The sequence below is a fragment of the Haliaeetus albicilla genome, chromosome 3 (genome assembly GCF_947461875.1).
Source record: "Haliaeetus albicilla chromosome 3, bHalAlb1.1, whole genome shotgun sequence".
Classification (NCBI taxonomy): domain Eukaryota; kingdom Metazoa; phylum Chordata; class Aves; order Accipitriformes; family Accipitridae; genus Haliaeetus; species Haliaeetus albicilla.
The window spans coordinates 18,917,966-18,941,591 of record NC_091485.1 but is presented as its reverse complement, the minus strand read 5'-3'; the positions used below and the strand labels follow the sequence as shown (position 1 = coordinate 18,941,591).

The 23,626-nt window shown below is 45.0% G+C and overlaps 3 protein-coding genes across 13 annotated transcripts in view; 1 reads left to right on the top strand and 2 right to left on the bottom strand.

The window, feature by feature from the left end:
* Positions 1-1,455, bottom strand: part of AFG3L2 (AFG3 like matrix AAA peptidase subunit 2) — a 27,197-nt gene extending 25,742 nt beyond the window's left edge. For 3 of the 4 annotated variants that reach the window (XM_069778930.1, XM_069778931.1, XM_069778932.1), the window contains exon 1: positions 1,000-1,193. In XM_069778930.1, the coding sequence (XP_069635031.1) occupies positions 1,000-1,122 (123 nt within the window). In that variant the 5' untranslated portion in view covers positions 1,123-1,193. Of the gene's footprint in view, positions 1-999; positions 1,194-1,432 lie in introns of those variants that run through there. The other variant, XM_069778933.1, reaches the window with a different exon arrangement.
* Positions 1,435-20,123, top strand: PRELID3A (PRELI domain containing 3A). 5 transcript variants are annotated; one of them, XM_069778943.1, is made up of 6 exons: positions 1,435-1,567; positions 4,627-4,795; positions 5,218-5,307; positions 6,121-6,191; positions 6,286-6,388; positions 11,922-12,574. In XM_069778943.1, exons 2-6 carry the CDS (start codon positions 4,658-4,660, stop codon positions 12,033-12,035), a joined length of 516 nt encoding a protein of 171 aa, XP_069635044.1. In that variant the 5' UTR covers positions 1,435-1,567; positions 4,627-4,657; the 3' UTR covers positions 12,036-12,574. The 5 variants fall into 5 exon arrangements, with proteins under 5 accessions (XP_069635044.1, XP_069635045.1, XP_069635041.1 ...); XM_069778944.1 differs by lacking the exons at positions 1,435-1,567; positions 11,922-12,574 and adding exons at positions 1,912-2,050; positions 17,377-20,123; XM_069778940.1 differs by lacking the exon at positions 1,435-1,567 and adding an exon at positions 1,912-2,050.
* The window catches only part of SPIRE1 (spire type actin nucleation factor 1), a 132,826-nt gene continuing 128,088 nt past the window's right edge, over positions 18,889-23,626 (bottom strand). For all 4 annotated transcript variants that reach the window (XM_069778934.1, XM_069778935.1, XM_069778937.1 and 1 more), the window contains one exon: positions 18,889-23,626. In XM_069778934.1, the coding sequence (XP_069635035.1) occupies positions 23,374-23,626 (253 nt within the window). In that variant the 3' untranslated portion in view covers positions 18,889-23,373.

The window sequence follows — 23,626 nt, the reverse complement described above, 5'->3', positions numbered from 1 at the left end:
GCCAACACTGTTTTATTTATTGTCTTAAAGATGTTCAGCTTTGACCAAACAAAAACACCAATTCAACATTAAAAACAAACCCCATATTTATACTTAGATCAAAGTTACTAACGTCCTCGTGGGTATTCATCTCGCAATTATCACTATCCTAGCAATAACCTTCATACCTACCAAGGTGCAATTGTTCTCCACTATACGCTACAGAAAAACGAAGCGACTTGCCCAAGGGGCCATCGAAAGATGCAGGAGTTCAGCATCTCCCTTTTCCCAAGCAGTAGCACAGGAGTAGCACAGGCCTGTCGTTCCTGCGATACGTTAGGGTTGGCAACAAGGGTTATACGCCTCTTGTAACAGATGACACTCTAAACCACTTTACCGAGAAAGAACCGAGTCAGCCCCCGCGACTGATCAGTTAATGCTAGAGCAGCCGGTTCACCAGTCGCGCAGCCCGCAGCACGGGCGCTATGTGCGGACAGCCACGAACCCGCCCACCGCGGACCTGGGCAAAGCGAGGGGGGTGCTTCTGCCGCAGGTGGAACCCGCCGGGAACCCGGCGGCACCGCGCACCGGCTCTCAGGTGCCGCCTCGTCCTCCTCCGACAAGAGAGGCTCCCCTTCGGCCGCTCCGGAGGCCGAAGAAGCCCCGCGGTGCCCGGGGCTGCTCCCGCACGCAGCCCGGCTGCCGCTGCCGGGCCAGGAGGGGCGGCGCTCGGGCCCACCCGCCGGCCCCCGCTCCCCACCGCCCGGAACGGCAGGCACCGGGCGGGCAGGCGGCCGCCCCCGCCGGAGCGGGGGGAAGACGAGCCGGGAGAGGCCGCGGGGAGCAGCGGGGAGCCCTCGGCCCCGGGCAGCGGGGCGTCTCCCCCCGCCGCGGGGTCCCGGGCGGCGGCGGGGCCGCCCCGCGCGCCACCACAGCAGCCGAGATTCCCCCCCCCCACCCCCGTGCTTACGGCCTAACGGGCAGGGGAGCGGCCGGCCGGGCCCGTGCCCTGCCCCTCACCTGCGCCAGGCAGGGCCTTGCCCCCAGCAGGCCCCTCCCGCAGAGCAGCTGTTGCAGCAGGGCCCCGGGGAGCCCCCGGCGCCGGCAGCTCCCCCGCGCCAGAAGCAGGTAACGGTGCGCCATGACCCAAGCGGCCGCCCCGGGCCGCCGCCGCTGCCCTTCGCCGTCGTCGTCGCCGCCGCTACTGCTACTGCTACTGCCGCCGCCGCCGCCCCACCCCCGCCGGCAACGTCTGACCTCATCACGCTGTCGCGCGCGCGTTTCCTCTACGTCCGAAGGACCCCTCCGAGCCCCGCCCCCTCCCGGAGACCCCGCCCCTAGGCAAAGGCCGAGCCGCACGCAGCCCGTCTGCCTCTGCCTGGCCACGCCCACCGCCGTCACCGCCCTCCCCCGGGGCGGGGCTTTATGCCGAGAAGTTCACTGTCAAAACTACCTCGCGCAAAGGCCCTTAGGTCAGTTAAGGCGTTTGGCATCGCCACTTCGCTCTTAGGCGTAGCGACACGTGCAGACTACACCTGGCCGCGCGTTACACCCGCAGCCGCTGGCGCGCTTAGCGCCGACCTCCGACGTAAGTAATCCGTGAAGGGTTAATCTGTCGCCAGCTGTGCGCTCAGTTAGTTCCCGCTGACACACAGGCTGCGTTTCCAGGCTGCGCCTTTCCGCAGCGAACTGACGCCCAGCAGCCAGGGGAGGTCCCGCAGCCGGTCCCGCAGCCAGCACCGCCGGTCCCGAGCGGCGCCCACCGCCTCGGCTCACGGCCCCGCCCTCCCCCGGTGCCGCTGCGCCTGCGCGGTGCCCCTGCGCGACGGAGGCGGAGGGGGGAGGGGCGAGGCGGTGACGTTACGCGGCAGCCGGCTGGGCAGGCCCCGTGCCGGCGCGCGGAGCTCCGCCCCCCTTTTCTCCCTCCTTCCCTCACCGCCGCCACTCGCCCTGGCGGCTGCTCGCGCTCACCGGCCGGCCGGCGCGTGGCTGTCCGCTGGCGCCGACCCTCCTTCCCTGAGGAGAGACCGAGGGCGGCCATGAAGATCTGGAGCTCGGAGCACGTCTTCGGGTGAGGGGCTGGGCGGGGAGGGCTGAGGGGCGGCCGTTGAACGACGGCGGGAGCCGCCGCCGCCGCCGCTCCTGCCGCCGGCCTCGCGGGCGGGCCGCCGCTCCGGTGCCTTGCCGGGCCGTGCGGGGGAAGCCGGGCCCTGCCGGGGTGAGGGCGGAGATGGGACGTGCCGCGGGCGCGGCCGGAGGAGGGAGGCTCCCGACCGGGTATGCCGGCGCGGAGGCTCGGGGCGGGGGCGGGGATGGGAGGGGGGGCACCGGCTTCTGGCGGCGTTAAATCCCTCCGGTGGGGACGGGGGCGGGCGGGGGAACGACCGGGGCCGCACTCCCCGCTGCCGCTCCTCCATCGCCCTAAGCTGGGACCCCGTGCGGCGGCCGGTCCCGCCGCTTGCGGCGGGCGGTACCGTCCGAGAGGGCGGTGGTGGAGCGGGCCCGACAGCGTCATCGCCTGATGAAGGTGTGGGTATTTAAGGAAAAGTAACTTCAACGCTATCCAAAAAAACCAGCTGCCGACGTACTTGATGATATATTCCAAGAAGTACGGACAGAGTGAGCGTGTATCCGTCAGGTACTCTCACAGAGATGCCCAGCAGACAGCCATTAAGGGGAAGCTGAGTAAGTTTTCTTGCCGTCAGTCCTTTTCTGCATTAAACCCGTTTGGAACACGGTTCTGGTCATCCGGTTCCGCCTCTGTGTATCGAGGGAACAATGGGCAAAAGTATCAACAGGTATGTAACAAGCCATACCGGGGAGCTGATGTGGAGGACACAGCAGTTCCAGCGTGGCTCTTTAAATGCCAGCAATAACCCATCTGCTACAGGTCTCTTAAAAATCTCTAAAGCTGAAGAGCACCAGGTGTGATAGTTCTTAAAATATTTACAAAATATCCCAGATGTGCAGTTTTAAACTTCTTTAATTACATTAACACAACTGAATTCATTACACTGCCAGAGGTATTAGGTGTTCAACTTTAACATTAGTCTAGTATAAGTAAACTGTAGCTTCTAATAAGAAATGACAGGCAGAGGCTAGTAAGGGCTGCTTGTGTATGGCGTAACTTCTGAGTTTGAGATTAATATCTGTGACCTGAGAAACACAAAATTGGTTTTTATTTGGCATATTCTCATCGAGATCTGGGTTGGAACACCCCCATCTTATGGTGTAATGTGTGCGGGTGTAGACAGTTCAGTTCAGGGGTTCACAAAATATTGTTGTGCCTTGTCAGATCTCTGAGTCTTAAAAGTCCCTCAAGGACACGTAACAGAAATTTGACCTTTTCAGTTTGTGTATCTTCTGTTGATGATGATGATGTATAGCCACTGAAGAAGGTCCTCCAGTTCTCCTTCTGATGTAGGAATTGAGGGCTCTATTTTTCCTGCTTGCACCAATAAAGCTGAAAGACCTTTTCTTACTCTTCTTGTTGGAAAAAGAACTTATTTTTCCAAGCTTCTGTTTGTTCTGGTGGTGATGTACTGTTGATGCCCTTCTGCACTGGTCTATTTTAAGACTAAAAGTAGTGTTCTTAGAAATCAAATCCATTTAGGGCCCTAAGTACAACTCTTATGTACAAGTTGGTACCCCTGAGCCTTCTTAAGTTAGGTGTCAATAGTTGAATTTTTAAAGGTTCCTTTAAAGGTTACAAACATTTCGAAAATTCCAGATCTATCAGTTATTCAAATACAGAAATCATTGCATAGGGACAGAATTTCTGTATTGGATCAAGTCCATGATTTCTGTAGCCTCCTCTATTTCAGAAGAAGATATATGAAGTCCCACAACAAGAGCCATGTGGACAGCCTGTCCTCCAGTAGTGAGGCTGCTCTGATCCCAGGAGTTTGAGATTATCAAAACTTGTTTCATAAAAACAGTTCTGTATTGGGAAGAGTACCCATAAATGTAATTCAAACTACCAGGCTGCTGGAAGCAGTAGTACAGGTGCAGACTTAAGGCAGTGAGCTGATCTGGTTTCCGAAAATCTGTTTCTGTATTTTGCACTTCCTGATTATTGGTTTTTTAAATTAAATTTCACTTTGCTGTTTTGCTGTAGGAAGTAACAGAATCTAATGATGTTTTCTTTGATTTATTTGGTGTGTTTAGAATTGTAGAAGAATTTATGTTGGAGTGGACTTCTGGAGGTCATCTAATCCAGCCCCCTTCTCAAAGTAGGGTAAAATTAAATGTTGGGTCAGGTTGCCCTTCCAGCTGAGTTCTGAAATGGATCGAGCTTCACCAACCTCTGTGGACAGCTACCCTGTCATTGTGGGTGTTTTGCACAGCTAATTGGAATGTCACTTGTAGCAATTTGTGACTGTTGCTCCTTGCCCTTGTTTCTGTTAGTCTTGGGTTAATAATTCTTTTCTTTACTCTGAAGAAAGGAATTCTTTTTTTCCTGTTTGTGTATCAATGCTTTCTTATTGCCTTTCCAAGCATCACTGAATTCTGACGGGACTTTTGGGAGCTACGAAGCTGTACAGCACACGCCATATTACGCAAGCTGGATCCCTGATTTAGTGTTGTCTGAATACTTGCAATTAAATACAAAATTGTTACAAATATTGTCTCCTATTCTTTTTACAGACACCCCTGGGATACAGTGATCAAAGCTGCTATGAGAAAGTACCCCAACCCAATGAATCCATGTGTGGTTGGAGTAGATGTCCTTGACAGAAGCCTTGATAACCAGGGGAGGTTGCATAGTCACCGTCTTCTCAGCACAGAGTGGGGATTGCCAAGTATTGTAAAAGCGGTATGCTGTTACAGTCTTAATGGTTTATTAAGGGTGTGATGCGTTTTTATGTCTTCATCTGAATTGGAGCTGAATTCAAAGTAAAAGCTTAATTTATAGGAAATATCGTCCACAAATATCACATAAGCTGTAATTAGCATACTTAGTAGCGAGAATACATTGTAGGCTTTAATATGCCTATAGTGTGTGTATGTCTATACATGCCTTCCAGACTGGTCTGTGTCATGCTATTTGGCTGATACAACCTACCAGGATGTAGTCTTGCCACTGATCACAGTGTTCTGGTATCTATGAATTACTTTGTATTTATTTGGGGTCACTAAGAACTTGACATTTATGCGTTTTGGGGTGGGGGGTGGGCTTTTTTTTTTTTATTTTAGTCCTTTTTTATTTTTTAATTTTTTTTATTTCTTCACTTTCAGATTTTAGGAACAAGTAGAACTCTGACTTACATTGAGGAACATTCTGTGGTAGATCCAGTGGAAAAAAAGATGGAGCTTTGCTCAACTAATGTGAGTGGTAGCTTAAGAAGTTTCTGGTAATTAGTTGTGGAGATTAGATGTTTTGCTCTTAACATTTAGATTAGAAATGTGTTTGCATCTTTCATCAGGAGGTAGCAATTTCCATGTCTTAGCTGGCATCTTATTGGCTCTTTTTTTTTTTTCCCTTCTTCTTCTTCCCACAAATAGGGAACTTTAAATACTTTGGGATCAAACATTTGTGATTTTGTTTTTAATGTAAGATTATTTCTCAGTATGCGTGTAAAATAGTTTCACTTTTAGATGAATAACTTGTTCTACATTACACTGCCATTTACAACAAAAATTTTAATTTGAAATGCCTTTTTTCACAAAATGTAAATGAAGTATTATGCTATATTTTGGTATCCTGGGAACTTGTAACTATCAGATTTGAAGCAGAATTGTCTGTACAGAGACTTGTCTCTGTACAAGAGGCATTGTCTTCCCTGAGTATTAATTTTCTGTACTCTCCAAATAGCATTATGGTTGTCTTGGTCTTGAAGAGCCTCTCTGAATTGCATGCCATAAATCAGATAAGACTCAACATTCAGAGAAACGAATGGAAAGCTGTTTGTGCTTTGTACTGTGAATAGGAACTTAGATTGATATAATTAGATCTAGGATAGGAGAAGATGCATCACCCTTTATAGGTCTTTTTATTGACTGTGTTCTGGGTTTTATATTCTGTGTACACTGCTTTGTCTCTGACATTAAATTGAGTGCTCTACTATTGAGTAGTGCTGTTGATAACAGAAAAACGAAAGGTGCGAAGTGAGGATTTCAGCTGGTTTTTTTCTTTTTAAGATTACTCTCACAAACTTGGTGTCCGTTGATGAGAGACTGGTTTACACACCTCATCCTGAAAACCCTGAAAAGTAAGTAAGGATATTTGTGTGCTTCTTTGTGCATAGGAGACATTATGTTAGTCCAATTCAGTTTAGGTATTAACTTTTCTTGATTCTCTTACAGAACTGTGCTAACCCAAGAAGCAATTATTACTGTTAAAGGCATTAGCTTGAGCAGTTATCTGGAAAGCTTAATGGCAAACACAATATCTTCTAATGCCAGAAAGGTACATTTTTATTCTGTTTTCTCCCTCTCTCCTCCCACCCCTACCTTTCTTTTTGTTGAAATAGTAATTGTCAGCCATGTGCGCTGAATACTATATTTAATTTCTCTAAACTTTGTGCACAGTTTCAACTGATTTTTTTGTAGGACCTCAGCAATTAGAATATGATTTTCCAAAGTATGAAAATGTTTCACTACTAAATCTTTCTTTTTTTCAACTAGAATTGCACATCAGAACAAACCAACCTCTGTGCATGCTACAGTTACACATAACAAACACATATATTATTAGTTGGTTTTGTTTTGTGGTTTTTTTTTTTTTCCAAAGCACCTTTTTAAACATTAACCTCCTATTTCCAGGAGTTAGTGCTAGTAGTGAATATGACTTCTTTTTTAGCCTTTATAATCTGTATTTAGCAGGTAATCCTAGCATATTTTCTCTGCTGCTTTGTCAGTTGTTCCAGTTCCTGTCCATTAGTGAGCTGTCTCCTTGCCTTTGGCTGAAAGTAAGGTAGTGTAAGCAGAGGCATATTCTTTGAAGAGGTGAAACTATGTTGACTTTTGTAGGTAAAGCTACACCAACTCCTCTATCTTGTGCTTGCTTTTTCCACTTGGCTTGCAGCCATGGAGCTGTACTTCAGCACAGGCAGAGCTACGGGAGTGCTTATTCTTGGGCACTTTGTCCTATACTTCTTCAGGGAAAGTGGGAAAGAAATGGGTGGGGTTCTAGAGAAGCACAGGCATCACTGCCTAACAGCAGGATGAGATGACTGCACCTGAAATTGGAGTTTGTGCTCTGCATTGCTGGAGAGGTTCAGCACAGTGGGAATCTAGCCCAGTAACTGTGCCAGACAGTCTGTGCTTTGGCCAGCCCTTTGTCCTTGTGAGAGGTGTTGCTTGACCAAGGCAGCGTGAGCCAACTTGATAGGAGGTATTGAATAACGAGATCAGAGAGGGAGAAGGCCTCCTTTTCCTCCCTTCTTGTGTGTTTTTCCAAAAATGAGAGGAAAACAGGTTAAAATCAGGGGAGGAGGGGAGGAATGATGTGTAATTTCTAGACACTGAAGAGTAAGTAGCTGAGTGCTCTCTGTGTTTGTTTGGAAGTCATAAATGGAATGTATTCCAGATAAATTAGAATTCTGTTCTGATCCAGTTTCCATGTAAAAGTCTGTGTGGGGCATATATTCTTGAAAGAGAAGTCCAAACCCTGGCTCACAACCAAACTAAAGGCTGACTCGGAGGTAGCAAAGCACTAGCTAGTTGGAATGGCCAGATCAACTAGGCATCTGTCACGTTTGCATGTCTCTGTTGAACTCAGCGTAAATATTTCTTGGTACCTATTCAGGTGTTGCCTGTGAGAGAGCTTGAGTTCTTTTAAAGATTGTTCTTCTGTTCTGCCATTTTCAAGGAACACAGTGGCTCACCAGCTTCTTGCAAATCAAAAACACCTTCTGTCCTGTGTGTTTCACTGAAGAGTCTCATTAGAGATGTTGAACTTGGCAGGAATTTGTACTTGCTGTTACCAGCCCTTTGCTACCCAGTAACCTACTCTGCTGTTACTAGCTCTTCTCGCATGCTGTGCTGTGCCTCTGTGTTCTTAGCACCCCTCTTAAACTTCCTAAAAGTTGCTGAAAAATGTTTTGTTGTTCTAAAGAAATAGGAAGTATTGAGATTTTGCTCTGAGGTAGAAGTGGCAGATGATGCCTTATTATTTTTAATGATGATGGAAAAATCATTTGCCATATGTTGTAAATCTTTTCTGTGTTACTCCAGGGGTGGGATGCTATTGAGTGGATAATTCAAAATTCTGAAAGCGCTCTAAGCTAGCAGTTCTCCACATCTACAGTTTGTACTAACTAGTGGTAATGCCAGCATTCTTCTTCTTGGTACAGCATTTCAGCTTTCTAGCAAATATGTGCATGGATTGTTGTCATGTGAATTTCATAAATTAACCTGCATGTATGTTTTATATACATTGCATACAGGAATGGCAAACATGTTCATTACACTGCAGTTGTAGAGAGTGAGAGTAGGTCAGATCTAGACTGGATCAGTTAACCCATGCTTATGCCACTGGGCAGCCAACTTGCTGCAGCCATGTCTTGTGCCACACAGTATTATGGTTTGAAAGTGGAATGAGGACTGTAGGTAACTAGGCATGGGGATGAGTCCCTCCACCAAGTGTTTGATCTGGTCTTAGTTTCTGTGATTTCAGTATGTAAAACTGGTACCTGAAGAAATTAATAAATTGGTTAGTGATTGGAATTGGCATTATAAAAATGAAATGGATAGGATATAAAATTCATTTCTTGAAACAGATTGCCGAACAGGGGTAATCTTTTGCATAGTGACGTTGTATTTGCTTTTCTTATGCCTGAGGAATATTGTTGCCCTTCTGTGAACTTCTGTGGAAATCTGTACAAAGCTTGAAGCTGTCAGAATGCCAGAGTGTTCGTGTTTTTCATTGGTCTTGTAGTTACATTCATTTTGGTAGTGACGTGTTCCTTAAGCGATGTGACTGTGAAAAAATCTGACTTCAAGGTTGAGAGAACTGTGTGTACTTGCCTCTGGGATACCTCTGTGCAGACTGTTTTCCTTCCACTAGTCAGTGTAGCTTGTCTCTGTCATTCCTGTATTGGCTTATGCTTCAACTAATAAGATTCCTTAAAAAAAGGAAAAAATCCATTATGCTGCGTCCCCTACTTAAGAATGTAGTTTTTTTTTACACTGCTTACTTTGAAAACACTGTATGCCATGAGTATTTGCTTTTACATTCTCATTCCACTAAGCTTTTATGGGTGTTTTTCTGGAAAACGTCAACTACAAAGGCTCAGCATTTATCAGTCACTTAAGCTCTACCAACAAATCTTCATATGCAGCGTTTGGTCTGCCAAACATGTCATACTGCTAACATATGCAATAAAGACTAATATAATATGCATGCTTTGTTATGAATGTGCTTGCTTAATGACTTACTACAGAATTTGTTGTACAGTATGAAACTTTATCGATCAATCCTCTGTCAGATTTTTTTTTTTGTAACTGGGTAGTTCTACAGTACTTGGAGGCTTTGCATCCTGTTAAAATTTGTAACTTAATTTCCTGTGCAGAATATTCCTGAAATCTTCCTTGCCAATATCACGAGTTTATTCTTAGCTGCAAAATACAGCATATAGCATATGCAGGTCTAAGGAAACTTGCGGACCTATGTAGTCTCAAAAGCTGAAGGAAATATCTTGCTGCTCCAGTCATGGATGTCTTCACAAGTGTGATTCACAAATTTAAACAGATATATCAACTAAAACACTATGACCTGGTTGTTTCAAAGTCAGGGTGTATAAAGAACCTCTCTATTTTTCTACTGAGCATTTTCTACATCGAAGGTGTTCGACTTTCTGACAAATCTTTGTGCGATTAGACAAATACAACATCTAAGCTGTTGCTGTCTGTCTTAGTTCTCTGTGCCTGTGTCACCTAAGAGAGGACATTCTAACCTGACTTTTAAATATCCAAATGCGTGCTTACTGAAAGATGATGCCCCCTCTCTCCCCCCGCTTTGTTCCTTACAGAGCACTCCACTTGGCTAATTCACGGCTAGTTACAACTTGTTGCCATGCAGTAGCCTACTCCTGTCTGGGTGCTTTTATTCATGCTTTGCTGGTGTTCCCAGGTCTTGCACAGGATGTAGAGACAGTGGAAGTTACCACCTGCTGAAGCATGGTCGATTTGGAAGGAACTCAGAAGTTGAATCATAGTCGTCTACGGACTTTCTTCTGCAACCCATACTTAAACTGGACAATTTAAATCATGTTTTCTTGATGATTGTCAGTATTTTTTAAAGGCATATCTTGATCTAACTTAACTTAAAGATACTAATTCTTGAGGTAATTCTGGATAGGGCTGAATCCCCCTTTCTGAGCTCTGACCAAGAGTTGAACACTTTGGTGTGATACATGGATAATTTTTCTTGGGTTAAGGACTGCCTGCCAGTGCAGACATAGCAATTAGTGTTTATTCTGTGAGTCCCTGTAATATGAAAAACCTGAAGAGAAACAGTCAGCCCTTCACTGAACTTAGTGGGGGTCTTGAGAGAAGTATGCTCTTATTCATAGTAGAACTTTCTTTTAATAGGTTATGCTTTGCAGCCTGGAACTGGGTGTTTAATATTATTCCAGAGTAATGCTTCTAGCCTCCAAAAAAATTCTTCAAGAGTATGTGTGGGTTTTGTTTTGGCCTTTTTTTTTTTTTTTTTTTTTTGAGGTTTTCAAAGCTGTTTATTCAGATTCTTGTTCATGCTTAGTGGTGTATAAAGGACAACAGCAGGTTCTGGACACTTTAAAAGGTTTTTGTTCAATTTATCACCTATAATGCATGCAACAAAAATAGTACATCAGAGTTCAGAACAACTCTGTGTGTGTGGAGGGCTTTTCCCTCCCTTTCGCTCGATCTCTGCGGAGGGCTTGAACACTGACACTGGCTCTCCTGAAGACTTAGGACTTTTTGGGCTCAGACCCTTTATCTCCAGAACTCCTCTAGACTTGGCCAGAGCCACGTGGCTCCCCGTTACTGCTTTCCACTGTTTGTACTTCTTATTCTTAGTAGGGTAAGAGAGGTGAATGTCTCTTGGCTTCTCTTTAAGTGAAAAAAGGCCAGGTGTTCTCCTGGTCTGATCCTGTCTGCTTGTTTTGGCAAAAGCTGTCATTCTGAGCTTATGGAGCTCTAAAATCTTGCACTTCCGTTTAGTTAAAGTGCTTCTCTTTATCTTCTTGGCTTCATTGTGCAGCTGGCTGCCTGCTCATCTTGTGGTCATTGGGGTGCAGTTGCTATAGTGCCTTCTTAAGGTAAAAGGTTTTTGATGTGATTGTTTTGCTGGATTGCCCAGCTCTTACTAAAGCATTGGCTGTCATTGCCTAGCTTTGAGGCACTCCCATTCTGAGAACTGAACAGAGGAAGACCATATCTTGATATAAAATGTGCAACTGTAGTCTCTCAATTAGTCTGTTTTATATGCTGAAAAGTTGCTGTGCATGAAGATGGAATTCAGTGCGAGTCCATCTCTGAACTCTTGCTAGATACCAAATCAATTAGTTGCTGCTTCAAAGAGCACTTGGAAGGCTATCTTTCTTTATCCTCAAAAACTTTCCATATAACTTGGTTAATGAATCTGAGAATAGTATGTAGACTTTGCCGTAATTTTGCTGATATTCTTTGGGTGGTGGGAGCAGCAAACAGTAGAAACAGCAATACTCTTACATAAGGGAACTTAACTGCTGAATTAGGCTTTTTGCCTAGGTGTGCTACTGGGAGCTCACACCGATATTGCATTTACTTCTTGCTTATGGGTTAAGCAAATGCCTTTGCAGTGAAGTTTCCGTAAGAAGATGCTAAGAAATTATCCCTATAATTGGGTATTAAACTATGCAGGGCATGAAATTAATTTTAAAACAAGTCTCGTGTCTGACAGAGGAAAAACTACAGAAACATGAGCAGTGGTGGTGTATCTGTTCAGATCCTAAATTCCAGTATTTTCCTGGCAGGGTCGGGATGCCCTGGAGTGGGTGATCAGCAAACTAAACACAGAATTGGAGGAGCTGAAGTCAACACGCGAGGGAATGAAACCAGCAATGGCAGCAGCGTCAACAGAAAAATAAAACCAAAAATACCAAGTAACTGACAGAAAAGTTTTATTCTGCAGACTGCTTTGTAGATCTCCCTTCCAAGGCTGATCTGCAGAGGTTTTATGTATTTATAAGAATATTGGATCAGCAGAAAAGTAACCTCATCTGTCACCTCCACAGCAGCTCCTGTTGCCTACTGAAGATTACATTGACCTCCTGCAGATACTCTTTTCATTTAAACAATTTATTTTTAACACTGGAAACAAAACATTTAGCACATTTAAAACTGCCTAAATGTGCCTTTTATAATGAAGATGGAGAGTATATTTACACTATCTCAGTTTTTTGTACTCAAACTTGAAAAGAATGCATGTATGGTATTAAGGGTTTTCCATGTGAACACTTGTTCTGTGAAGGGCTGATAGGTACTAGAGCACTGAATTTTGTCTGTTTTGTGACCTGATAGTGTCTTACGACCATTTAAAGGGAACTACATGAGTCAGAACATGATACTGTAGAATTAGGTTATCTTATTTAGAGAATCATCCCAAAAAGCTAAAACTTGTGTGGTACTAACTTTTCTTACGTTGTTTAAATGTGCTGCGTGAACGTGACACACAGATACTTTACCTCTTAGAGTTTGTATCCAAACAAAGATGAAGTTTCTATTGATGTTAATAGCCTAAAACAGTTTTTTTGGTGGGGAGAAGGGTATAATTTATTTTCGTATTTATTAACTTGCCCTAGTTCTTCCCCTCCCTATGAGGAGAGGAATAGCAGTTCCTGGAAGGTGCTGGAAAATACTTATTTATCTCTAAGAAGGGTACTTGTGGGCTGCTTGAATGAAGAGGCTGTGCTGTTCAACTGGTCCTTGCTCTTCACATCTTGTCTTAACTGAGGGAGAGGCTGATGCAATATCCAGAAGAGTTGAAACAAGAAATAAGCAGGGAATTTGAAATCCAAATGGTAAGGCTTCATGAACGTGTACTTTTCATGCCCTGAATGGAGAAAACAAGAGTACAAGAAAAACAAATGGACTCTCCTTTTTTGAGTGCTTTCTACTAACTACTGACTACCAGTGTGACTGAATTTTTTCAGCACTTTTCCATACTGGTACAAAATCATTTTAGGATCATTTTAAATGGTTCTCATTATCTGGAAAAATACTCCAGTAACTGCAGAAATTGCTTCCTATAAAATGTGCATAAATATGTATTGGTAACAGTCCTAGCCTTGTCTGATGTTTGCAAAGTTTTCATATTTGGTCCAGGTATAGTATACGTTTCTTAGACAGTCCTCTGTTAGGGCACTTTAACTTATTTTTTGGTGCACACAAAGTGAAATAAATGTTGCAAGGATGTTTACTTGTTCAAGTGGCAAGCATGTGTTTAGGAAACCGTTAAAGAGCATGAGTAACTTCTTTTTGAAAAAACTAGAAGAGTAAAACGTTGGTCACTGTTTTGATCTGGTAACTTTACAGTGTCTGTAGCTTAAGGGAAATTTCAACGTTCGTATTCTGGTTAGTTTGAAAGTGAACATTAATTTGGGTGTAACTATAGTCTCACTAAACTACATGATCCTAATGAATAAACTTAATTAAAAAAATATATAAGTCAAAAGCAATGAAATGAGTAGCTAATATTTACATTGCTCTTTTTATATGGACCTAAAACCTTTCTTATTTTAGAACAGAAACTTAAGACCTTAAAGGCTGATAGCAGCTCTTTTCCGGAAGATACGCTGGATAGCTTTGCTGCAGGTCAGTTGTTGTGCTTCTCGGAGCGATGCCACTTCCTGGATAAAGCAAGCAGAAGATGTTCTAGCTCCTGGTGGTATCCTGCTAGGACGGGGAGTGCAGCTATGGCAGAGCTCTGCAAATGAAAGGTGAAGATGAGTAAGTGTGTGTGCATGTGGAAACCTGTACTACAGCATTTCCATACATGCCTTCTGGAGATGATGAAAACGTAACTGTTGGGGGGGGTAGAGCAGCCCTGGGAGAGGTTCATTTATTGCTTCAGTTTGGAAGAAGAATTGTCTAAAGCTGCTTCTTGCATCAGATTTGAAATAATTGCTTAGTGTTGTCTTAAAGCCCACTGAGTTGTGCATAGCACCTTCTAGCACTAGCTGATGTCCCAGAAACGTCACCACAGGCTCCTATATTCCCTCTAGGGTTGCGCTCCTCTGCCACACTGAATTAGGGTCTGTTCCAGTTATGCATCAGTTTTCTGGACTCCTTTCTTTGCACTTTGTTTCCTTTTTCCAGAAACAAATCCTTATCTGCTTGTGTTGCAGCATCTCCTTTCCGTTTCATTCCCCACTGGTTTTGGGCTGCTTCCGCTCCACGTTTCATGCTACTTGGGAACTATATGGCTAGATGCTTGGTTTTCCAATCTGTCTGCTGCTCCACTTGCCATGGATCAGCACCTTGCCTGCTTGGGCTCAGTCCTCCTCTGTTTTTCTCTAGGCTAAATGGGAGCGGGGAAGCTTTGAGTGGGAAAATTAGGTAATTTCATCTGCTACCGGACAGTGCTGCTGCTTCTCACCTTGTCTTTGGGTAGGTGACACTCCTGCACCTCTGGGCTTATTGATATTCCTGTGGTTGCTCATTTTGCCCATGTGGACAAAGGACCAGCCAGTGGTCGCGCTGGGACCAAGTAGGCTCTGGTGTTTAGCAGATGGAGTGATTCTTAATTTCCTGAAAGCTTTCCTGGACACTTTCACTCTTCTGCTTTCTGCTCATCTAGTTTGCATATGGGGCTCCCACCCTTCTCCCTTGACCATGTGACTCTTCTCCATGGGATCAGTAGCTGTACGTTCAGCGCTGCTCTGATACTGCTTTTTGAAGCACTCCCATTTCCCACTCCAGTTCTGTCACTGTTGTAGTCTGAGTTGACCCTAGTCCCTACCTTTGGAATTGCTTATCTTGGTCCTTCCCTGGGGACCCCCCCCCCCCATCTTTATTTACTGGAAATGGCTAAAAAATATTTCTGAAGTGAGTTTTATGTCATGTGCATTGACTGAGGTATCTGTCAAAGATGGAAAGCTGCATGTGAGGAAAAGTGCTAGGCTGCTTGTGGGAGCTGGGGAGGGGGTGTAGCTTTTTGGATTGGTGCAGAAACAGCTGGGTACATAGAAGGAGAAAATTTATAAAGCAGAAATGGCATTAAGTCAACTCTAACTTGGAAGGATCTTGAAGCACTGGGGACCAAGCAGAAGAAAGCTCAGCACTTGTAACCATGCTGATTAATGGGTAGCAAGTGCCATTTTGAATAAGAATTCTGCGCTTTGAGAGTTGAAAACAGAATTAGAGTTTTGTGTGCTGGGGGAAGGAGGTTGTCTGCTGCTGTTGTTCAAGCCACCGAGGCTTGCAGTTCAGTGTTTCTCAGCTGTTAGGTTGCAACTCAAGGGAAGGGAGGGTGTGTGGGTGTGTGTAGGGTGGTGGTTTGGTTTTAAGAATTTAGCGCCAGTGTATCAGGTCCCCAGACTGGTGAGAAGTGTGGCTGCTCACCCTGCCCCGTGACTAGAGCTGCATTGCACTCGCCTGCTGTGGAAGTATGATGCTGGGGATAGCTGGGTCCTGACTGTGGGGAAACAGCAAGGGAAGATGGCAGCGGTGGTTCCTAAAGTGTGGCAAACTGGGCATGTTTGTTAGCTCTTGGCCCTGAAGGATTTTAAGATGTTGAAGGTACCAAACTTGAGATGATAAACTCCGGTTTCTGGGTGATGTCTGTTTTTCATGCTAGTGCAGACAGGCTCATGTTCGCAACAAAAGGCATTAACATAAAACAGTGTAATCAAAGGGTCTTGTGTGTAATTGGTTTTGTGTAGACTATCCCTTTTTTTCCTGACTTGCCCTTGTGCCAGTGTGAGTCCTCCATGCCCCCCCATACTTCTGACTTCTTTTCCCCCTTCAGGTCAGCAGGCATGATGTGGGAAGGGTCATATTTGTTGGAAAAATGGGCAATCCTAGTGTCAGTTGCAGTATTCTTGAAAGATTTGCTTAACACAAGTAAAGGCACTGAACTTCAGCACTTAGCATGTGTTGGGTACTGATGTACGGCACATATCAGGCATTGATGTATCTGACGATGTAATAGAGTAGCACTAAGATGACCAGTGACATTCCTTGATGTGACACTTTTCATTTAAATCTTCAGGTGGAGCAGTGGGTAATGCCTTTCTTATTCTTGCATCTTCCTAGATTGTAAGCTGTGAAGGGCAGGACTCTGTAAAGTGTCTATGTACACTATGGTGCTATCTTAAATAAATGACATCATCAGTTTAAAAAAAACACTTCTGGGTGTAACTGCTGTAATATAAAATGGGCTGTTGGTTTTCAGAGGAGGCTGCAGAAAAATTATTTGCGTTAGTCTGTACTGGGTAAACAGCATGACCCAGTACCAGGGTCCTTGGCGCTTGCTGTAAGCTACACATCGTACCGGTCAAAAGCTCTGTAAGGGTCCTCTGTGCCTGGACTGGTAACTCCATTTGGGTCTGGCAGGTGCTTCATTTTGCAGTAAAACAGGAAAACGTCATCTAAAATGATTAGCCTTGACTTGTAAATAAGACCTTATTTATCTAATAAACTGTCATCTTACCCCACCGACTGGTCAGAATCATGGAGGTTATGGGCCAGCCTTTTGATCGCAGCTCCAGGAAGCAGGTCATGCTTTTGCTATGAATTTGTTCAATGAAAAGGCATGTTTGTGAAGCACAAGTCCTGTCCTCTTCATTTTTCCACAGCTGAGGTGATTGAGGTGTGATTCTCTTTTATCGGAAGGCACCTGCAAGTAAAATCATCAGTAAGGGCTCCTAATGTGGGGCCCTGCTGCTACAATGCTTACTCTTCTTACTCTTCCATAATTTTGTTTGTAACCTAGTTAAAATGTGCAGCAGCTAAGGTTCAGGGCTCTACCTGACCAAACAAATGTGGAACATGCCCTGACCAGCTGTGCTGTGTAAGAAATGATGCTCGCCGTCTTTACAGTTAGCTCAAGAAAGAGTGAGCAATGCAGTGTCATTTTAAAGAACTTTTTATTAGTAACGCATAAACAAGAAATTGCATTTCAGTACCACATAACATGAAAACAAGCAGAAGACAATTCTATTGCCTTCCTCTGTTAGAGCTGATGCCCCGGGTGTACCTCAAGCCGCACAGACGGCACATGCGCAGTGACAGCACAGAAGCAGGAGACGTTCGAAGGGGAAGGGTTTGTGCTTTGGGCATGTTAAGGTCCAAAGAGTACAGCTCCTGTTTGGGATTTTCTTCTTTTCCTTTATTGAAGGAAGGGGTTGGGGAGGGGAACCAGCTTTAACAGAAATACAGCTCAAATACACTCCTCATTTTATCTTCGTTTTGCTTTTTAATTCACAGGTAATGTAACAACCAGCCCCTTCAACAGAAACGTGCCCATCTTAAATGTCTAAGCCAAAGCTGGGCCTTGGCCTCTACTTGTCCTGGAAGCCGGGCCACGAGAACGCAGCCTCTCTATATAGACACGTCAACTTAACTGGTGCTTATTTCCACCAAACTTTGGAAGCCAACCTCCTGCAGAAGTTGCATCAGTTCATGCCCATGTCCTTTAATTCTAGATTTAGCAGCTCCTGAAATCCAGTTTGGCAATTCCACACTGCAATGTTTGGCCTAGAGCCTGTCCTGCAAAAGCACTGTTGGCTCCCACTGTTAAGTGCTGACCTGACTCTGGTTAGAGAAATGCAGGGAGGACCCATAGCTTAATGTAAACACTACAGCTGCATGGGAGGCACCAAGAACGTATTTTTTTCATACTGGATGCTCACCTTTTTGTACTTGCAGTGTTTTTTTAATCAAATGGGTTAATAATCAAACAGGTCTTTTCCAGCTGTGACTGTAGATTAAGGAGCCTGGCACCTTGAAAAACTATCTGCTTAAAAATCTATTTTTTCTTAGCTATAGAAAGGTCCATTCCAACTGGCTTCCTCTAGAACTGTTCTACAAAAAAACGTCTCGACAACCTTTGCAGACTGCAGCGGCTTCTGTTGTTATTTCAGGACACAGAGCCCAGGCTGCCTGTGTATCCCACACCCAGTTCAGCCAGGCACTGCCACTGCAAAACAGCCGGACCAGAGGAGAAACCCAAAAGTTACTGAATTGCAGTTTAGTGCAAATAAACAAGCAAAGCTACCGCCACATAAAATTTGCTCTGTCTACTTGATAACTATTTAGCTCCGTCTCCTGATTATGCCCTATGATACTTGTTGAGTGTGGACTACCATGGTAAAATTCATTCACAAATCTCTGCTTGTCAAAGTGTTGTAAAGTTTCAACTATCTGCAGTTCAGTGCACCTGGACATGGTGCTAAGTGCTTTCAAGTACTGACTGCTGATGGAAACTCACAGTGCAGGATCATATTAGCTCTGACCCTGAGCACTCCTCTCTCTTGTCAGCAGCTCTCAAAATTCTTTCAATGGTTGTAACCACTTTGTAGTCTCCATTTTTGCAGATGGGAACCCTGGGGCATGGGAAGGCTCGCAGCTTGCGCCAGCTCAACGGAGCAACAAGAGCAGCTCTGGGATTTTTCAACGTCAAGCCGAGAACGAAGGGAAGGGCGGTGGGCTCCCTCTGCTTGGGGCTGCTGGAGCTCGTGGGTGCCGCTCAGCCCCCACCCCTTGCAGGTGGTAGGTGGCACCAGCTCTCCCAGCGGGAGGGGACTGCGGCGCTGGACTGGATCGAGCTGCTGTGAGGACAATGCTCGCGAACTTAGCTTAGTGTCAGGAAAGGGGTTCTGTGTCTTTGTGTATCACGTCAGACTGAGCTAGTGCCCCTCTCTTGTGGTTCTCCTGCCAGGAAACTTTGGTCAATAGTACTTGCAGGTACCCAAAAAATCTGAAACACAGTAGTAAAAATCAGACAGAAACAACAAAACAGATCTTTATAGCTGGAATCAATATTCATAAACATTCTCAGATTGGCCTTAAGATTCATACATACAAAAGAAGAAGAAATAAACCAGAGCAGCTCCAAGTTACCAACATGGAAATACTGTAAAATTTTATGGTAACATTAACATAATCCGTATGCGGTAGCACCAGAGCATACAGTCACAGCACTCTTCCCTCATGCCTGTGTGCTGTCACTGTTTCACAGATGAGACTGAGCTCATAAGAAACATTCCTAATAGGTGTACAGAGCTGCTGGAGGAGGTAAAGCATGAAGGTAGCAATTGGGAATCTAAAGTTGGACCTTCTAAATTAGTTTTAACCTATAGAGCATGCAGCCATTAACTGACTGTGGAAGCTGATGCTGAACTTCCCTGGGGAAAAAGGGAGCTTGAAAGAGAACAGAGAACAACTTAATAGTTGTGATAAAAATGTTCTCTCCACTTCTGGTTTAAAAACAATCGATCAAAAACCTCTCCAAAAGACTGCCAGCACTTCTCTCCCAAAGGTGAGGGAGGGAGATTTCCCAAAGCCTGGACTACAAGGAGGACAAGCGGGCCTCAGCTACAGACCATTGGTGTGGAAAGTAGCAACACCCTGGTAACAGAGGGAGCTGGCTGCAAGCGATGAGTAGGTGCTAATCGCATCACTGGCGTTACACAAGCAGTTTTATTGCTATTCTAAGAGTACTTGACAGGTTTCCATCCCTTCATGCAGCCCAGCCAGCGTTCAGCTGTTACTCAATCATTTTCATTAACAATTCTTTGCCAAAAGAAATACCTGACTGATCTTACAAAACTAGAAAAGCATGGAAAAGAAGAGAGAAAGAACCTTTAAATCAGCTTCCACATGAATAATTAACACAGACAGGGGCTATAATGGAAAGGCATTTTATTTTCGCCAGGTAACAACACCCCTCCCTCTATAAAGGAAGTAATGGGGAAAGGGAAAAAACCAACAACCCCCCGAAGCACTACTGTCACTGTGAGCATTGGAAAGGTCGTGTTCGAGAGCTGCAGCAAAGGCCTGCTCGCTTCCCCCATCGCAGCCGTGAGGCAGAGCTGGTTTTGAATTCTCCACAACCAGGTTCACAATCAAACTAGCAAGAGGGATGCTGCTGGTGGCATTTTTAACTCCTTGGGTCTCGTATGTTATAGTTAAACAGACCTTGGGCATATTAATAAATCTAAAAAAAAAAATAATTTAAAAATTCGTGGAAGGGAGCTCACTGTGCTAGTCCCGCATTCTTTTCGGCAGTAATTCACTCTAAAATGCCTATGGAGTGCAAACTGTTATTAGGGGGCTGAAAGCCTTAACTCTAATAAAGATAATAGCCAACACACATATAAATAAGACTCATTTCCATTTTAAAACATCATGGGAAAGTCAATTCCCATTGCATGATTGATGGAGACTTCCTAAATATTAATAAATATATTACACATATTTACAAGCTTCTGATTTTATCCTCTGATGCTAATGTGAAGTTCAGACCATAAATAGGACATGCTGGGCGGCACCGCAGGGTACGCAGGCAGATGGCTGCAGTGGATTTGGGATGCTAGCGCAAGCAGCAAGATGGAAAGCTAAAAATAGCCCACTCCGCAGAGAGGCAGGCAACCAGTGAGCTGAGCTCCTGAGGCTTCGCGTGAAAAACCAACCCGCTGCTTTTTCTTTTGTGGAACGAAATGCCAGGATAACGCCGAGAAACTGTGCCAAAGAGGAAGGGATGGGAGGGAAGGGGAGAGGCAGCCCTCTGCACCACGTTTTCTGGAGCTTGCCACAGCGTGTCAGCAGGCGGGGGGGGGGGGGTCCCAGAGAAAAAGGGAGGTTATCCAGGCCGGGCCCCATGGCAGCTCTGGGTGAGCAACACGGAGCAGTTTGTACAACCGCTGCGCCGTTGTTCGGTGTTTGTGCCCTGCCCAGTGCAGCAGAGTCCGGCCCGAGCCAAGGGCTGCTGGGCATCCCGGGAAGGCAAAGGCTGCATGGCGAGGCTGCGCCGCTTCCCCAGAGCCGCCCCGGATCTCCCCAGGCGGAGGGGGGCACAGGCGCGCCGCGAGGGACTCGTTTCCCTTCGCACGCTCGGGTTTTACTTAGTCCTTGATCCTGCCTGCTCTGCAACATCCCAAATCCCTCTCAAAGGGGAGAATAAACATGCTGGATCCCCTCCACCTCAGTGGCTTGAGGATGCCAGGGAAGAGGATTGAGCGATTGTAAACGTGTGGCTGGGGCATTTCCAGGAGAAAACGGTAAGAACAACAACAGGGGAGATGCAAAGTGAGATTTCCTGCATTTCTTTCAGCCTAGTTTTCCTGATGTACTGTGCAGCAAACACACGGCCTCGTTTTGGCACAGAAACAAGAAAAAGTGCTGATGTGACTGAGATCAGGCGACCCCTTCCAGCGAGAGCAGAGCTTTCAAATCAGCCTGTGCTGCTCACCTCCTGCAATCCTGCATCCTTATCTCACGCCAGTACTTCAAGTGCCTGAACATGCAAGACACTTGTCCAGAGGTACCCCGAGGAGAGGGCCATGACACCTGCCCTGCTTCTCCTGTTTGCATTGGTTCAGAAAAAAATTAAAAACATTATTTCAATAAGCCCTGCATACACAAAAATTCTCATTTTCCAAGGGGGCGTTTAAAGAAAAAGAAGGATGGATGAGTCCCTAGGGAGGCGTGAGGGACTTTTGCATGTGCTTTTTAAATCAACTTAAAAGATAAAATATGAGCGGCTGCTCCGAAGGCTGCAATGTAACGTGCAAATACACTTTGAAGGGGAAGTCTTGTTCCCCGGGGCAGCAAGAGGCAGCCCACAGTGGGACTGGAGCCGAGCTACCGAAGGGGAGCCAGCCACTCCCGAGGCCCCACAGCCTCCACACTGTGCCCTACCAGGGCTGGCGGGACAGTCTGCCTTCTCTTGGGCTTTTCAGTGCACGAGATTTGGACAGGAGAATCTGTTTTGATTAACACATCTTTAAAATCAGGTTACGGAAATCCAGTCCCAGCTACTTTGGAGCAGTTCTGAGGTATCTCTCATTAATCCGAAGTATAGAAATGTTAATAAATAGATCTGAAACTTTTCTGCTATGTCATTCTATAATACACTGCTATATAGATATTAAATATGCCTCAGGGTATTAAAAAAATTTATGAAAAAGTTACAGTAGTTGATTTTCAAGTATTAATAACTTGGCTATGTTAGCTTGTTTTTAAATACCAAAATGATCTGGCCCCAAATTATTGACTAAACTCTGGCTATGCCTGAATTTAAAAAAAGTATTTTGAATATAAAAAAAAGTGCAAAAAAGCATGAGATGTCAGTCAACATTGTAACATTGTTGGAACTTCTAAACAACTAGTCTAGCACTCTTCCATGAGTGAATTAAAAAGGGAAAAAGAATGAAAAAAAAATAAAGGAAAAAAAATAAGAGAGATTGCTCCCAATCTGAGACAGCACTGTCCCAAATTTCAGCAGAACATGAATTTTTACAGCCAAGCTATAAACCCCAGAAAAAATGGGGTTATCACTGGATATGCTGTCAGACATAACTATAGCAGTATTTGTGTGCTCCATTATAATACAAATGTACACCTTACCCACTATTTTCTCTGTGTAACCACTAGAACAACTTTACAGGTATTCAGTTAAAATTAGAAGCCTCCCTTATTTCCCATCCTCCCCATAAACTGTACAACTCTGTCTACCACTAAAATTCACTGCTACTAGTAGTCATTATCATACATTCAAGATAGAAAGTAAACTACTAAAACCTGCTCAGGAGACACTTAGAAGTATGCTAAGGTTTAAAAAGTACAGCAGCTCAGGGGAATGGCCAACCACACCGGCAAAGAGCTTCGTCGTGTATTTTTCCCTAGGACACAGACATTGTAGAGTCCAGTGCTGAACCCTGATCTCAGAGCAACTGAAACAGTTCAACGAAAGATGGTTTTGACCACAGTCGCTCACACTCGGTGTCTGGTGTGCGATACAACCCTTTGCTGTTTCAACTAGGACGTGAGCATTACTAGGGCGGTAATGCCAATATGACTTACTGTTTGCTACTGTGCTAACATGGACACTTGGTTAGATTTGGTTCTCCATTAAACATCTGTTTTCAGCTCATCTCCTGAAAAATGATTCAAAGCATGGTTAAAAAAAGATTGAAAGCAAGAAAAGGCTTTCGAGTTTCAACGCACACATACAAAAGAGGCAACAATTTCAAACCATTGATTTTCTTCCAGTGCGAGCAGCTGACCCGTTGCGTATCATTCTGCACAGATCTAAACATAGCGTTGTGTCTCTGGGAACCATTGGAGTAGGAAATCCTGTGACCTAACGCAAATTCAAGCCAGTCAAGTGAAACGAAGCAACAGAATGATAATCCAGTTTCAATGACCTTGCTCATGGATGATGACCTCATGAAGACAAAAGCAAAGAAAAAGGCACACGGCTCAGATCTCATTGATAGTCCTTTCAGAGGGGCAGTATTCAGAGGTTCCCGGAGACGACATGTAGAAGGACTGCGTTTTCCTTTTTAACCTGGCTCGCTTGTTGGCCAGAGATAGGCTGCGCCGGCTTGAATTGATGATTTCTGAAATAAACTTCTTGCAGTCCACACACACCTCCATCGTGCTCCAGTCCTCCATCAATTCTTTGGGAAACTCTTCATGTGACTTATCCACAGATTTGGACCTTGAGGTCAAC

What these genes read in the sequence shown, in the direction of transcription:
- PRELID3A (XM_069778940.1), top strand. Translation starts at nt 2,019, where the DNA reads ATGAAGATCTGGAGCTCGGAGCACGTCTTCGG. An exon ending in TGGAGCTTTGCTCAACTAAT is followed by an intron (nt 5,308 to 6,120) that starts GTGAGTGGTAGC and finishes TTTCTTTTTAAG; the next exon opens with ATTACTCTCACAAACTTGGT. An exon ending in CATCCTGAAAACCCTGAAAA is followed by an intron (nt 6,192 to 6,285) that starts GTAAGTAAGGAT and finishes ATTCTCTTACAG; the next exon opens with AACTGTGCTAACCCAAGAAG.